Here is a 15,388-nt window from a genome sequence, read left to right as displayed (position 1 = left end):
GTATCTTAACCTTAAAATTAGTTAATACTCATTTGAATTGTATTTCCCCAAATTTATTAATTTGTTTCCCTTTTTTTGGGGAATCACTTATTCCATGCTTTTTTGCCTTCCCATTTGCTGTCTCTCCAGGAAGTAAGTCTGTGATATTCAGCCTTCTGGGAAGCAATGATTGCAAAGGTTTTGGTATCAGACAGGCCTGGATTCCTCTGTCACTTCTTTTAGCTCTGTATTTTCACATAGTTGCAGAATATCTGTGAGCTTAGTAGTAGTTCATCTCTAAGGTGGAATTGTTATACTTACATACAGGATTGTTGAGAGAAAATATAATTTGGCATAAGGCACTTCTGGCCTTACAACAAAAGCTCCTCATTGCTTATTCTTTGGAGTGTCTGACTCAAGGACTACCGGAAGGAACCAGTGTGCAGTCGGCTGCAGTTAGGTATCTAAATCAGCCAGAAGAGGTCTCTAGAAGATTGTATCCCTATGAATTCTGTTCCATGAAGATGACATCCTTCACTGAAAGAGTGTGGAACTGTCCACAGTTTGCATTATTTGTCTTGCTTTGCATTATTTGTCTTGCTTCCTCCTTGTTTCTTTTTATCTCCAATTTCTTCTGTCTAGACTAGGGCCTCTCAGACATTAATGTGCATGGGAGTCACTTGGAAATCTTGTGGAAATGCAGGTTCTGACTCAGTAGATCTGATGTGGGGCTTTGGATTTGAGATTTAGGCTTCTAGGTGATGGCAGTGCTGCTGGTCTTTGGGCCACACTTTGAGTTGCAGGTGTTTCTTGATATTAAAGCTATCCAGTGGGTGTGTCACCAGGTGGCTTCCCACTTCTCTCACCTTTGGTACTGGTGGGGTGGCAGAAGACATATTGTCAGCCCCTGTGTGCCTCGGTGTTGCTTGTGGGCCAATAGACATTGCACTTCTTGTTCTCATTCTGTCATCAAAGGGGACTTTTCCTCTTGTTAGTCTATCCTCCCCAGCCCTGGGTACCCAGTAAACTACTTTCTTCAGTTTTGCCTTTTCTGGACATTTCATTTAAATGGAATCCTACAATATATGGTCTTTTGTGACAAGATTCTTTCACTTACCATAACGTTTTCAATGCTTATCCATGTTGTAGCATCCTTTTTATTACCAAGTAATATTCCATTATATGGACATATGCCACTTTTTATCAGTTCAGTTGTTGGACACTTGGATTGTTTCCACTTTTTTTTTTTGTCTTTTTAGGGCCACACCCATGGCATATGGAGGTTCCCAGGCCAAGGTCCAGTCAGAGGCACCAGCCTACACCACAGCCACAGCAACGTGGGATCTGAGCCTTGTCTGTGATCTGCACCACAGCTCACAGCAACACAGGATCCTTAACCCATTGATCGAGGCCAGGGATCAAACCCCAGTCCTCATGGCTACTAGGGTTTGTGGGAGCCACCATGGGAACTCCTGTTTCCACTTTTTGACTGTTGTAAATAATTCAGTTCCTGTAAACAAATGTACAAGTCTTTGTGTGGTCATATGTTTTCAGTTCTCAAATTGTTGGGTCATGTAGTCATTATGTTTTAAGTTTTTGAAGATCCACCAAGTTGTTTATCCAACACAGTGTATCATTTTATCTTCCCGCCAAAAATTGTGTGGGTTCCGATTTCCTCATATTCTTGCCAGCACTTAATATCTGTATTTTAAAATAGCCATCCTAGTGGGTATCAGTGGAGTGGTATCTTACTGTGGTTCTGCATTTTTATAAACACAAATTTGTATGGTATATTTTAATTTAATATAGCTTGAAATTTAATAGCAAAAATTAAAGTATTGAGTACTTTAACTTACCAGACAGCCTATTTCCCATCCCTTTTCCCAATTTGTAGAAGATATTTTCAAATATGCTATACCTGTACAATAGGTATATTTCAATAAAATTTAATGTAGAATCACAGCTTTGTTCTATTGAGCAAATAATTTATTTTTTAAAATTTATTTATTTATTTATTTTGCTTTTTATGGCCACTCCCACGACATATGGAGGTTCCCAGGCTAGGGGTCACATCGGAGTTGTAACCGCTGCCCTACACCACAGCCACAGCAACACCAGATCCTTAACTCACTGAGTGAGGCCAGGGATTGAACTCACAACCTCATGGTTCCTAGTCAGGTTTGTTGAGCACTGAGCCACGACGGGAACTCCTGAGCAAACAATTTGAAGAAGCTTATTTTGAATACATTTATAACTCACAATTGACTTAAAGCTCATATCCTTAGAGTTCTTCAAGTAGGGAACATTTGTATAAATTGGCGGCTAGCGAATGCTTTCAGAGCTCTTATTTGGAGCCTTCTAATTCAAATACAAAATAGCTTGCCAACTGTAATGTTTTGCATGGCACTCACCAAAATAAAATGGGGTGAACCGTAGTGGAAAGAGCATAGGATTTACCACCAAAGATATGAAGCTGGGTGTGAATGGTAGCCTTGTCTCTTCTGCCTGAGGGTACAACTAGAAGGGGAGTGGTGATTTTGTTGCATTATCTAAACTTCAGTTTTCTCATTTGTAAATAGTCCTTCATGGGTTATTGTAAGAATTAAGTGGAAAAACACTTGAATGCTAGTGTGGTACATGACATGTGCTGAATATAAATGTAAATGTAATGGCCTCTTCCTCCTCCTGGTGCATCTCATAGCAACCACACACATTATTTGATACCCTTAATGTTAATGATAGGAAATTTACAAGACACAATACAACTTTTAAGGCCATTTGTCTAAAGATCATTACCAAGAAGTTAAATTATATTTATATACAAGCATGCACACATACATATACACGTATAAATACACACAAAATATTTCCAGGAGTTCCCACTGTGGCATAGTGGGTTAAGTATCTGGCATTGTCGCAGCTGTGGTGTAGGTCTCAGCTGCTGCTTGAATTTGATCTCTGGCCCAGGAACTTTAATATGCCATGATTTGATCAAAAAAGAAAAAGTATATTTCCAATTTTAGGACAGAGGAGGCTCTTAACCAGGTTTGGAAACCTAGACACTAGACAGAGTATAGCTGTTTGACTATATCAGAATTTAAGATGACTGTATATAATAACATTGACAGCTTTTGGCGAAAAAAATTTGGAAAATGGAGAATGAAACCGAGTTAGTTTTGATAGCAAAGAATGGATACAGGTTGACCAGAGGGGGAGAAAACAAAAACAACTGAAACATAAGGCTAAAGAATATGGAATAAACAAACCACAGAATATGGAACAGCCACAGAATTGTATGAGTATATGCTCAAACTCACTGGTAGACAGGAAATGCAAATTAAAGTAACACTGAATTTCACATCTGTTAGACTGCAAACATGAAAATACCTATAACAGCTATCATGCCAGGCTCACTCAGTGCTAGGAGATACGTGAATTGGTAGAGCCTTTTTGAAAAGCAATTATATGGTACCTTTTAATATTCAATTAATAAACCTTTTAACCCAGTAGAGCCACTCCTGATAATGAGAGAAAAGCACCTATAAATAAGGATATGTATTCAACATTATTTATAAAATCATTGTTTATAGTGGCCAAAAAAAAAAAGTCTGGAAATGAATAGTTGATTAAATCTTAGAAGATACACGCCATGGAGTAGTTTGAACCATTAAGATGGATAAATGAGAACTATACCAGTTGATTTTTTAGGGATTTCCATTGGGTATTGGGGAATAAGAAGACCAAAAGGCAGAAGAATCTGTAAGATGACAATATGTTATGAAACAATGGCAATTCCTTGTATCTATTTCTGTATTTTTGTAAATGATTAAAAGCATGAAGAAATTTACAGAAGAATACATATTTGTAAACGTACTTCATAGTGCAGAGAAGAGTAACAAAACCTAAGAAAAAGTATGTGTTGTGAAAACATGTATGCATTTATGTAATATTGCATATGGATGTGTATATAAAAAAATGTATAGAAAGCAAGTATAACTACGTTTATTGTCAAAGAAAGATGGTAATAATTTGTTTTTAAGCAAAAATTAAATTTTCATTTATGAAATTTTATCTCATTTATGATAAAGAAGAATTCTGTAGTTCACACTCAGGGAAGAAAATTTTCATGTTAAAGACTGATACAAAATATTCCACATAAATAATAAATAGGAAATCTTAAAAGTTGATTTATGAATATTGATTTTAGTTGTCTATAATACAGCTTTGCCTTATATTTTAGGAAGCTGCAGATGATGGACATAAAAACAACCTCCTTCCTCAGATTATTCAGTGTTTTGCGTGTCCAAATTGCTTCCTTCTTTTTAGCAGCAAGGATGAGTGTTTGAAGCATATGTCTGGAAAGAATCATTTCCATCAGAATTTTAAACTGGGTGGTATGTTAATGCTCTCTTCTGCTGAAAATTATTAAACTACTTTACTTTTGGTGAATTACCGTACTTCTCAGATAATTCTTGAGGTAACTTACCTTCACATTAGTTTCAGCCATGAAGGTGAAAGAGTTTTATCTCAGTTTTTATTTTTCAAAAAAGATTATCAGCATTTCTGTGTACCTCAGAGTAAAACTTTGAGTGAAGAGAAACTTGGGAAGGAAACATTTCTCCAGGGTAATGTTTTTGTATATTTGTGACATCTGGGAAGTTGGGTGTCTCTTTGCCTTTGAGATTCAAATTTTAATTTGAGCATGAGTTCAGCATCCTTTGCACTTAACTGAGGCTAGAAAATGACTTCTCTTAGATTTTTTTTTTTATCACTAAAATAACTGTCTTCTCTTAGTACAACAGATGTTGAGAAGGGCAAAGGGGAGGAAGTCTGGGTCACTACTCAAATCTTTGCAAGTTATAGTTCATTTTGTCTTTCAGATGACAAGGGAATTGCATATCCAATATCATTTCCATCTTTTGCAAAGAAACTTTTGATCTCTCTGTGCAAAGATGTTCCATTTCAAGTTAAGTGTGTGGCCTGCCACCAGACACTGCGTTCCCACATGGAGCTCACTGCCCATTTCAGGTTTGTACAGGTCCAGCCTGGGCTGTGAGAGTCCCGCCCAAGAAGCTCTTTACCAGCAGGATTCAGCAAAGACTTTTCTATTCCCTATTTTTCTTTTTCTAAAATGAACATGTAGGAGTTCCCTGGTGGCTCAGTGGGCTAATGACCCAGTGTTGTTACTGCTGTGGCTCGGGTTTAATCCCTGGCCTGGGAACTTTCACATGCCATGGACATGGAATAAATAAATGAATAAATAAAATAAATAAAAAGAGAATGTTTATTCGCCTGGAAACTTACCAAATTTAGCATGAGAGAAGTAAGAGTTGAAGGAGAAGTGGATATGTTGGTGTTGCTGTGAATGTGAAACAAGCTAACACTCCTCTGAGTTGTGCATTTATTTTCTGTGTTTTGTTGAGGGGTGTGCATAGGGGAGGAGAGGGTTAAAATAGAACCTTGGCTTTGAGTCAGCCAGAATAGAGAGTATCACAAATGAGCCAAATCAAATTTTAATGAAAGGCTGAATTTATTAAATCATTGGGTATGATTTTTTTGTCTTTACAATGGAAATTATCAAGCCATATATAAAAGTAAAGAGAATGGTATAATGAACCCCAGTGTACCTTTCACCAGGTTCAATAGTTACCAACACGTAACAGTTGTGTGTTTCATTTATCTTCTTACCCCTGCAAGTTCTTATTTTGAAGCAAATCTTGGCATATTATTTGTGTATATATATAATACATATTGTATATATAGAGAGGGGACTCTTTGTAAAGAAAAATGACTCTAATCCCATTAATCATACCTTAAAATTCTAGTAGTTTTTTTTTTTTTTTTGGTCTTTTTTGTTGTTGCTATTTCTTGGGCCGCTCCCGCGGCATATGGAGGTTCCCAGGCTAGGGGTCGAATCGGAGCTGTAGCCGCCGGCCTACACCAGAGCCACAGCAACGTGGGATCCGAGCCGCATCTGCAACCTACACCACGGCTCGTGGCAACGCCGGATCCTTAACCCACTGAGCAAGGGCAGGGACCGAACCCGCAACCTCATGGTTCCTAGTTGGATTCGTTAACCACTGCGCCACGACGGGAACTCCTCTAATAGTTTTTTAATGTCATCAAATGCCTAGTCGATTATCAAATTTTACATTTGGTTTGTTGCAATCGTAATCCAAATTCTGTACTTTGCATTTACATGCTCTGTCTCCTAGGTATTTTTTTTTCCTGTTATTTCTTTAAAATACATTAAAAGTTTCTATCTACTAAGTGATATGGTTACATTTGTTTAAGTAGAACAGTTATTTTCACAAACCTTCAAGTAAAATATGTTCTTTGAATGTAGTAACTGTATATACTCAGCATAGTTACTGATGTTAACAGTTCTGGTTCTAACTTATAATTCATGAGTTCAAATCTTGGTTCTGCCTTTTATTTTTATTCTGAATTTTTTTCGTGGAAAATTTCAACTGTATGAAATTCAACAGAATAGTATAATGAACCTCAGCTTACCCATGTTCCCAGCTTTAATTATAATGAACACTGCCATTCTTATTTTATATCTGTGTGCTATTTACCGACCTTAGTTGTGTTTTAAAGTTCTTTGTTTTTGAGATACAGTTTCGCTCTGTTAAAGTATATAGATCTTAACCTTTATGATTTTGACAACTAGATTCTTCTGTTAACCCTTTTATCTATTGTGTCCCTTCCCAGTCATTTCCCACCCTCCCACCCAATCTATTCAGATCTTTTTTCCACCTTACATTGGTTTTTAGAACTTTATTTAATTTTTTTTAAATTTTTAATTTAACTAATTAATTTATTTATTTTGCTTTTTAGGCCCACACTTGCGGCATATGGAGGTTCCAGGGCTAGGGGGTCAAATTGGAGCTACAGCTGCTGGCTTACGCCAGATCCCAGCCACATCTGCGACCTACACCACAGCTCATGGCAACCCCAGATCCTTAACCCACTGAGCAAGGCCAGGGATCTAACCCAAAACCTCATGGTTCTAGTCTGATTCATTTCTGCTGTGCCATGATGGGAACTCCCTAGAACTTTATTTAAATGGATTCAGTATAATATGCACTTATCTATTTGTCATAATATCTGTGAGGTTCATCCATATTGTTCAGTGCATTGTTCCTTTGTATTTGAGTAGTATTCTGTAGCAGTTTATTCATTCTCATGTTTATTATGAATAAAGCCACAGGTCTTTTTATAGACACATTTTCATTTCTCTTAGGTGAATATCTAGGAGTGGAATTGCTGGGTCAAAGAGTAGGTGTCTATTTAGTTTTATAAGAAATTACTAGACATTTTTCCAAAGTGTTTGTATGGAGTACCTTCCTATTGGCAAGGTCTGAGAGAAACAGATCCTGTGCATCCTTGCCGGGGCTTCCGGTTGCCAGTCTTTTTTCATTTTAGTTATTCTTTTGAGTGTCTCATTGTGGATTTCCCTGATAAACAGTGACATTCACTGATTTTTCATGCACTTGCTTATGGGCTATTCATTTGTCTTTGTTTGGAAATGTCTATTTAGGTCTTTTGCCGATTTTAAAAATGGATTGTTTGCCTTTAGTGGGTTGGAGTTCTTAATATATGGTGTTAATTACATCTTTTGATAAGCAGAAGCTTTAAATCTCATTAAATATAATTTTTTTTTTACTTTTATAGTTATGCTTTCTCTGTCCAGTCTGAGAAACATTTGCTTATTCTTTTTTTTTTGCTTTTTAGGGCCGCACTTGTGGCATATAGAGCTTCCTAAGCTGGGGTCTAATTGGAGCTACAGCTGCCGGCCTATACCACAGTCACAGCAACAACAGATCCTTAACCCACTGAGCGAGGCCAGGGATTGATCCCACAACCTAATGGTTCCTAGTCAGGCTCGTTTCCGCTGCACCACAACAGGAACTCCAACAGTTGCTTATTCTTGCCTCAGAAATTTATTTAATTTCTTCAATTTTAAAAAATTTAGCTTAAAATTTTTTTTTAGCTTCTATATTTCTATAATCTATCTCAAGTTTTAATGGGATTTTTAGAAAAACGGCATTTGATTTTTTTTTTTTTTTTTTTGATTCTTAGGGCCACACCCACGGTATGTGCAGGTTCCCAGGCTAAGGGTTGAAACAGAGCTGCCAGCCTACATCACAGCCATAACACCTTGGGATCCGAGCTACATCTGTGACCCACACCACAGCTCATGGCAACATTGGCAGATCCCCAACCCACTGATCAAGGCCAGGGATCGAACCCGCATCCTCATGGATACTAGTAGGATTAATTTCTGCCTTGCCACAGCAAGAATTCCCAAGCATTTGATTTTGATGCTTCTCTCTGTCTGCCCATTTTTTATTTTGTTGAGTTCTGCTCTTTAAACCTTAAGTTTAATTTGCTTATTTTTCTAGCTTCTTAAAGTAGAGGCTTAGATTGACTTTGGACCTTCTTTTTCTAAATAAACATGAATTTCCCCTAAGTATTGTTTTACCTGCATCCCTCAGATTTTGATAAATTATTTTCATTTTTACTCAGTTAAAAATGTTTTACCTTTTATCTTTTGGTTTCTTTGACCCATAGATTTATTAGAAATGTGTTATTTCACTTATAAAGATGTAGGGATTTAATTTCCAAATATTTAAGGATTTTTATTATTATTTCTTGTTTCCAATTTAATTCCACTATAATTAGAAACCATATTTTGTAAAATTTCCCACTTTTAAAATATATTACAAATATACCATGGTAGTATGTCTGTTCTCTAGAGTTTAGTGAGGGGAAGACAGTTGAAGCACAGTTGTTCTATTTTCTTCTAGAGAAGTTGACTTACTTTGAGTAAATGTTAGGAATAGTGTGTGATCTTGATTGAGCTTGGTTCTTTAGTATAAAAGTAGCCAGCTTGTTGAGTATCTTACATAGTGTTCCTCCGAACATAGAGAAGTTAATTATTTGCTTGTCTCATAAGGTTCCTGTCAGTGCGTTTGATGTTGATTTCAGTTTTCTGAAGTTTATCTGAATTTTTTAATCTTTAAAAAAAAATATTTATTTATTTTTAATTTAGGGCTGTACTCATGACATATGGAGATTCTTGGGCTAGGGGTCAAATTGGAGCTGCAGCTGCAGCTGCAGGCTGCACCACAGCCACAGCAACATGGGATCCGAGCCTGTCTGCAGCCTACACCTCAGATCACAGCAATGCCAGATCCTTAACTGAGCCAGACCAGGGATCGAACCCGCACCCTCATGGATACTAGTTGGGTTCATTACCACTGAGCTACAATGGGAACTCTGAATTTTTTTTAATCTTTTCATTCTAGTTTTATCCTTTGGCATGTGGATACACAACATGTAGGTAATGTTGAGGTATTTTGAGATGATGGAATATTATTCTGTCATCTGCATTTTTATTGAAAAGTAATTTTTAGTGCTTAAGTATACATTGTTTATAATTCTGTGATAAAAAGCAGAGGTATTTCATTCAGAAAATACTTACAAATTTATTTTTTTTATCCAATGTAGAGTTCGTTGTCGAAATGCTGGTCCCGTAGCTGTTGCTGAGAAGAGCATTGCTCAGGTGGCAGAGAAATTCAAATTAAGAGGGTATTGTCCACTTTGTAGCCATGTCTTTGTGGATGAAGCCAGCACCCAGACTCATAGGCAGACTTCAGGACACAAAGTTCGAGCCATTAACTCAATGGAAGAGTCAGTCTTACTTTACTGCCACAGCAGTGAAAGGAACAGACCTCCTTCTGACTTGCACCTTTTGCAAGATCAGTCAGAGTTTTCATCATTGAAAAGAAATCTGTCTGTTCGAGAATCTGGCTCCCAAGATTGCAGCACCATTCCAAAAAAGAAGATGAACTTAGGAGATAAAAGCCATGGAGCTGTGGTTTTGTTCAGAAGGAAAAAGCAGTTGTTAAAACCTGGTTTTGTGAATGCCATCAGCAGTTTGCTAGTGAAGATGCAGTAGAAAAGCACGTGTTCGCTGCAAACACCATGTGTTACAAGTGCGTGGTCTGTGGGAAGGTGTGCGAGGACTCGGGGGTCATCCGTTTACATATGAGCCGAATTCATGGAGGGGCGCACTTAAATAACTTTCTGTTCTGGTGTCGGATGTGCAAAAAGGAGCTGAGCAGGAAGGAGACTATAATGGCCCACGTGACTGAGTTCCACAGGGGACACAGGTATTTTTATGAGACGGATGAGCTGGAGGGTAAAGCCCGGCCGTCATCTTCTGCAACCGTGGCGAGTGACGTGACTGCGGAGTGTCCTTCAGCTGTCAGTGTTATTGATCATTCCCCGGCCAGCAGCCCTCCAAAGGGTAGGTGGCAGTGCCGAATTTGTGAAGATATGTTCGACTCCCAGGAATGTGTCCAACAGCACTGCACGTCTCTGGCGAGTCACCAGTTTCACAGATACAGCTGTGCCCACTGCAGGAAGACGTTTCACAAGGTGGAGACGCTATCCCGACATTGCCAAGATGAGCATGATGGCGAGATGAAGCTTAAGTACTTCTGTGGGCTTTGCGACCTGACCTTCAATGTGGAGGAAGCGTTTTTGAGTCACTATAAGGAGCACCACAGCCTAGATTATGTGTTTGTGTCAGAGAAAAAGGAAAATTCCATTAAAACTGAGAGTGACTTTCCAGTAACAGAGACCAGCCCCCTGCTAACGTGCGGCTGCCGTGAGAGCTACGTCTGCAGAGTCAACCGCAGGGAGGATCACGGCAGGTGCCTCCAGGCCCTGCTGGCCACAGGCAGACTCTGGTTCCGATGCAGCTCCTGCTCGGCCACCGCGCAGAGTGCCGCCGACTTGCTTGCGCACGTGGGTCTGGCGCACGGAGAGTGTAGGTCTGCCGAGGGGGCGACGCCTTTCACAGTCAAGTGCGGCAGCTGCACCAAAACCTTCCAGGACCCGGACAGAGCCCAGCAGCACTTCCACTGGAAACACTGCTTCCTGCAGCAGCCCAGGGCCGCCCGAGCGGGCCTGCCCTCCACAGCTACCAGCTCCTCCCGAGCTGAGGGGAAGCCTAGACAGGCAGCGAGCTGTCCCACAACCCCAGACCCGGAGAAGAGGGTGGAGAAGGACCTCAGCTGCCAGAGCGTGGGTACGGCTGGGCAGCTCTGATGCTGTGCTATTTCACGAGTGGGCATGGAAGTTCGCGGGCAGTGGGCATCCTTTCTGTGAAAACTGAGAGGGATGACACAGTGGTCAGCGATGTACTTGGTAGGGGCTGTATACAACCAAGGGGCTGTAGCCCCTTGGTTCAGTCACTCCCTAAACTCAACGGGACAGGAATATCTGTTAACATTATCTTTTCCAAAAAGCATGGAATTTTGAAAGATGAGGGAAATACATGGTCTTTGTGAAAGTCAGATTTGAAACTTCTCCATATTACTGTCATTTAGATTTAGGTTCAGTGAAAAGATAAATGAAACGAATTATTTTTGTTTCTGTTTTGGCATTATTCTGCAAGTGTGAGAAAACTTAAAGGTCACTTTAAGATTGTAAATTTTTTTTGGGGGGGGGCACAGGGCTTTTACTTATAGTTAAAATAGAATTTAGAGTTAGAGTTGTAGGGAGTTTCCTTGGTGGCCTAGTGGCTGGGGACTTGTAGTTGTCACTGCTGTGACTAGGGTTCCATCCCTGTCCCGGGAACTATTATGTGCCATGGGTGTGGCCAAAAAAGAGAAGAGTTTAGAGGAGAACACTGAGGTATGGCTGTCCTTGTTTGTGCTCACTCTAGACTTTTCTTTTTCTGTGATAAGATTAAGGAAGTCTAGAAGAGTGCAGTGTCTTCATTTTGTTTAGAAATAGAATTATTTTCTTCAGAGTATAATTTTAAGTATATATACTTTTAAATAAATATTAACTCTTCAAAAGTTACATGATAATAGAGTGAAAGAATGAAGATACATGAAATTTTTGGCTAATAAAATATGTTTATGACCTACGGAACTTTCATAGGCTTGCTCTGTAGCATATGTGGGGCTCAGCATCACCTTTGGTCACAGCCTGTTTTGTGTGAGAAGGGATTAAATGACCTACCACTGACCCATTCTTTGAAACAGTAGTCACGCTGTTTTATGTTCTCTTGTTTTTCTTTTGCTCTTCCGATTACTTATGGGGATTTTTTTTTTTTTTTTTTGGTCTTTTTAGGGCCACACCCACAGCATATGGAAGTTCCTAGGCTAGGGATCAAATGGGAGCTGTAGCCGGCCTACTCCACAGCCACAGCCACACCAGATCTGAGCTGCATCTGTGACCTACACCGCAACTCAGGGCAACGGTGGATACTTACACTGAGTGAGGCCAGGGATTGAACCTGCATCCTCATAGTAACTAGTTAGATTCATTTCCGCTGAGCCACAAAGGGAACTCCATTTTGGGGAATTTGTGATGGTCTGTTGGTAGGAGGTCATTGTAGTATCTAAATCTACACTTACTGAGTATTTTAAGAAGAGATAAGCTGGGCGGTTTGGAAATGTGAGGTTTGGCGGGAGTGTACTTGAGCGGCCTCTATTAGGTGGAGTAGAAACTAGGCATTCATAACATAATTTAAACATTTGGAGATTGATTTGCTACCACTAGAAACTTAAGGCCTTGTCAAGGTGAAGAGCTAAGAAAGAAGGGAGAGGGGGGAGGAAAAGAGGTAGGGATGGTGGAGGGCGAAAGCCCTGGAAGGGACCCAGGAAGCGCATCTGTGGTGGGAGGTGCTCCACACTGCTCCCACTGGGTGTGTGAGCACAGAGCTGGAGGATGCCATGAATGAATCCAGATTAGGAAAGGAAGACATACTCTCAGGGGAGAAAGTTCTTAGCAGGTAACTTTGAAATTTTATTTGGATGGATGGAGCAAATTTTTAATTATTTAGCTTTAAAACTTGATCTTCTATATCTCCCAGTACACTAATGTTTTTAAAAATGACTTTCAAAGAAAGCCTTAGGACCATTGCCACTTATTTGTAGAAAGGATAATCATTTTTGAAATATTCAAAATATTTTTAGCTGATATAAATATACTACGTCATGTACATACTTGGATTTCTCGAAATGATTTAGCTAGAAATAAATAACATGCAAGGTTAATATTAAGCTGGCAGATGCTTTTAGCTGATTCTTATCAAACTCATACAAGTGGTTCTCTCTTCTCAGGTGAAGAAGATGTTGAGCTTCCAGATTTGGATTACCTGCGAACCATGACTCACATCGTCTTTGTAGACTTTGATAACTGGTCCAACTTTTTTGGTCATCTACCAGGGCATCTTAACCAAGGAACCTTTATTTGGGGCTTTCAAGGTATGGTTAATAAGGGAAGCATTAGAGATAACCTCCCCTCTTTTCCCCTTAGAATATGATTTCCTTTTTTTTTTTTTTAATTGATGTATAGTTGATTTACAGTGTTGTGTTAATTTCTGCTATATAGCAAAGTGATTCGCTTATACATATACATGTGTGTGTACATACGTTCTTTATATTTTTTTCCATTATGGTTTACTACGGATATTGACTGTAGTTATGATTTGCTTTAATAGGACTACTCTTGAACCTTTCTGAATAGAAGATAAGAACATAATTAGATATGTTGTCACTTTGCATTATGGTTACTCTGCTAGAATATTTTTCTGTTGACATTTCATTTTTTTCTTTTTAGTGCTGAATCTCTGGCATATGGAAGTTCCCAGGCTAGGGGTCCAGTCGGAGCTGCAGCTGCCAGCCACAGCCACAGCCATAGCAACATGGGATCCGAGCCTCTTCTGCAACCTACACCACAGCTCATGGCAATGCTGGATCTCCAGCCCACTGAGCAAAGCCAGGGATCGAATTCATGTCCCCATGTACTCTTATCTAAACAGTTACAATAGTAACATCAACAATCATGATAACAGATATAATAATGATGAAAAATTTCACAGTATTGCAGATATTACCAGAATATGACACAAAGTGAGCAAATGCTTTTGGAAAATGACAGTAGTAACATCAATGATCATGGTAACAGATATAATAATAGTAGCATCAATGATCATGATAACAGATATAATAATAATGAAAAATTTTGCAGTATTGCAGATACTACCAGAATGTGACACAAAGTGAGCAAATGTTTTTGGAAAATGACACCAATAAATGCTTAGTGCAGGGTTGCCTCAAACCTTCAACATGTAAAAAACACAATATTGCAAAGGTACGCCTGTCATGTTAGGCAGGAAACAGCATATAAAGAGGCTTGGGATTTGGGATGGGAACATGCTGACCTGGATGACAGTACAGCCTCTTGGTAAGTCCAGCTTTCCTTAGGTTCATTGTTTGTGTCCACCAAGCAGCTGTGATATGTTTGTGAATAATGCCATTCAGGGAAGTTTCACGCACATTACTTTGATTCGGCTTCACATCCCTGTGAGTTTTCAGATGACTAGGCAGACTCGGGGTCTTCTTTCTTGCTGATCCCTGCGCTAGGACTGCCTTGTCCTGCCTTCTGATCTGGTCTTTCCCTCTAGAAACATTGTTTTAGCATTTGTTTATCCTTACAGAATTTTCAGTTGTATCAAGTGTTCTGTTCTTTTTCTCCTTTTTGACTTTTCTTTATGCCTTTCCTAAAAATTACAGGAGGAAACACCAACTGGAAGCCTCCCATCAACTGCAAGATCTATAATTATCTGAACAGAATTGGATGCTTCTTCCTTCATCCTCGCTGTAGTAAAAGAAAAGATGCTGCTGATTTTGCCATTTGTATGCATGTGAGTCATTGTTTTATTCAGAATCTAATGTGACTCTAGGACCCATTTGGATTTTTCTCCGCTTGAATCAAAATGACACCGTAGATTCATTTCCAGTGCTGTATTGGTATAAAAGCATTTGCATCAGGTTCCGCTTGTGACTGTGGAGGGCAGGAACCCATAGCGAATGTTTACTGCTTCACCCCCAGTTCCCTAGCAGAGTCTCAGCTACTCATAGTGGACCCTCAGCTATTACTGAGTGAATGATGTGGAGATGACCCTGCTTGATGCAGAGACACTTTGACACTGTAACATCTCTGAGACTGGGAGGCACCCTAACAATCAACTGTTGGCCCGGAGGGAATTTGCATTTGTTTCTGGCTCTGCCAGTCACCTGGAGAAACTGCCTGCTTGGGGGCTTACGTGTTACACTGATATCATGAATGTACCCTGAAACTTGTTGACTGCTGGGGCGTTTGAAACCACAGGATAGTTTCTTTTTCCATCCAGCCAGTGTTAAGATTGAGTCATGCCAATTACTTGGCCTCCGTTTTCTCAATGGCAGATTCTGTTCGTAGTTACCCTTTAGGTGGAGTGTGGAGCCCTTTTCATGCTCCACCTTGATGTGGGGGCCTCCTTTTTTGACTCTTCTGGCTTTTTTTTTTTTTTTCCCATTCTTAGTGGTACATAAAA

At 39.5% G+C, this 15,388-nt stretch overlaps 1 protein-coding gene across 1 annotated transcript in view; it reads left to right on the top strand.

Annotated features, from left to right (window-relative positions):
* The window catches only part of ZNF451 (zinc finger protein 451), an 82,974-nt gene that overhangs the window by 44,385 nt on the left and 23,201 nt on the right, over positions 1-15,388 (top strand). The window contains 6 exon segments of the mRNA XM_047794401.1: positions 4,220-4,373; positions 4,860-5,007; positions 9,496-9,866; positions 9,869-11,083; positions 13,131-13,274; positions 14,586-14,716. Coding sequence (XP_047650357.1) covers positions 4,220-4,373; positions 4,860-5,007; positions 9,496-9,866; positions 9,869-11,083; positions 13,131-13,274; positions 14,586-14,716 — 2,163 coding nt within the window.

The sequence above is a fragment of the Phacochoerus africanus genome, chromosome 9 (assembly GCF_016906955.1).
Source record: "Phacochoerus africanus isolate WHEZ1 chromosome 9, ROS_Pafr_v1, whole genome shotgun sequence".
NCBI lineage: Eukaryota > Metazoa > Chordata > Mammalia > Artiodactyla > Suidae > Phacochoerus > Phacochoerus africanus.
Note: the sequence above shows the minus strand (reverse complement) of the source record. Positions and strands in the feature narration are given on the sequence as shown.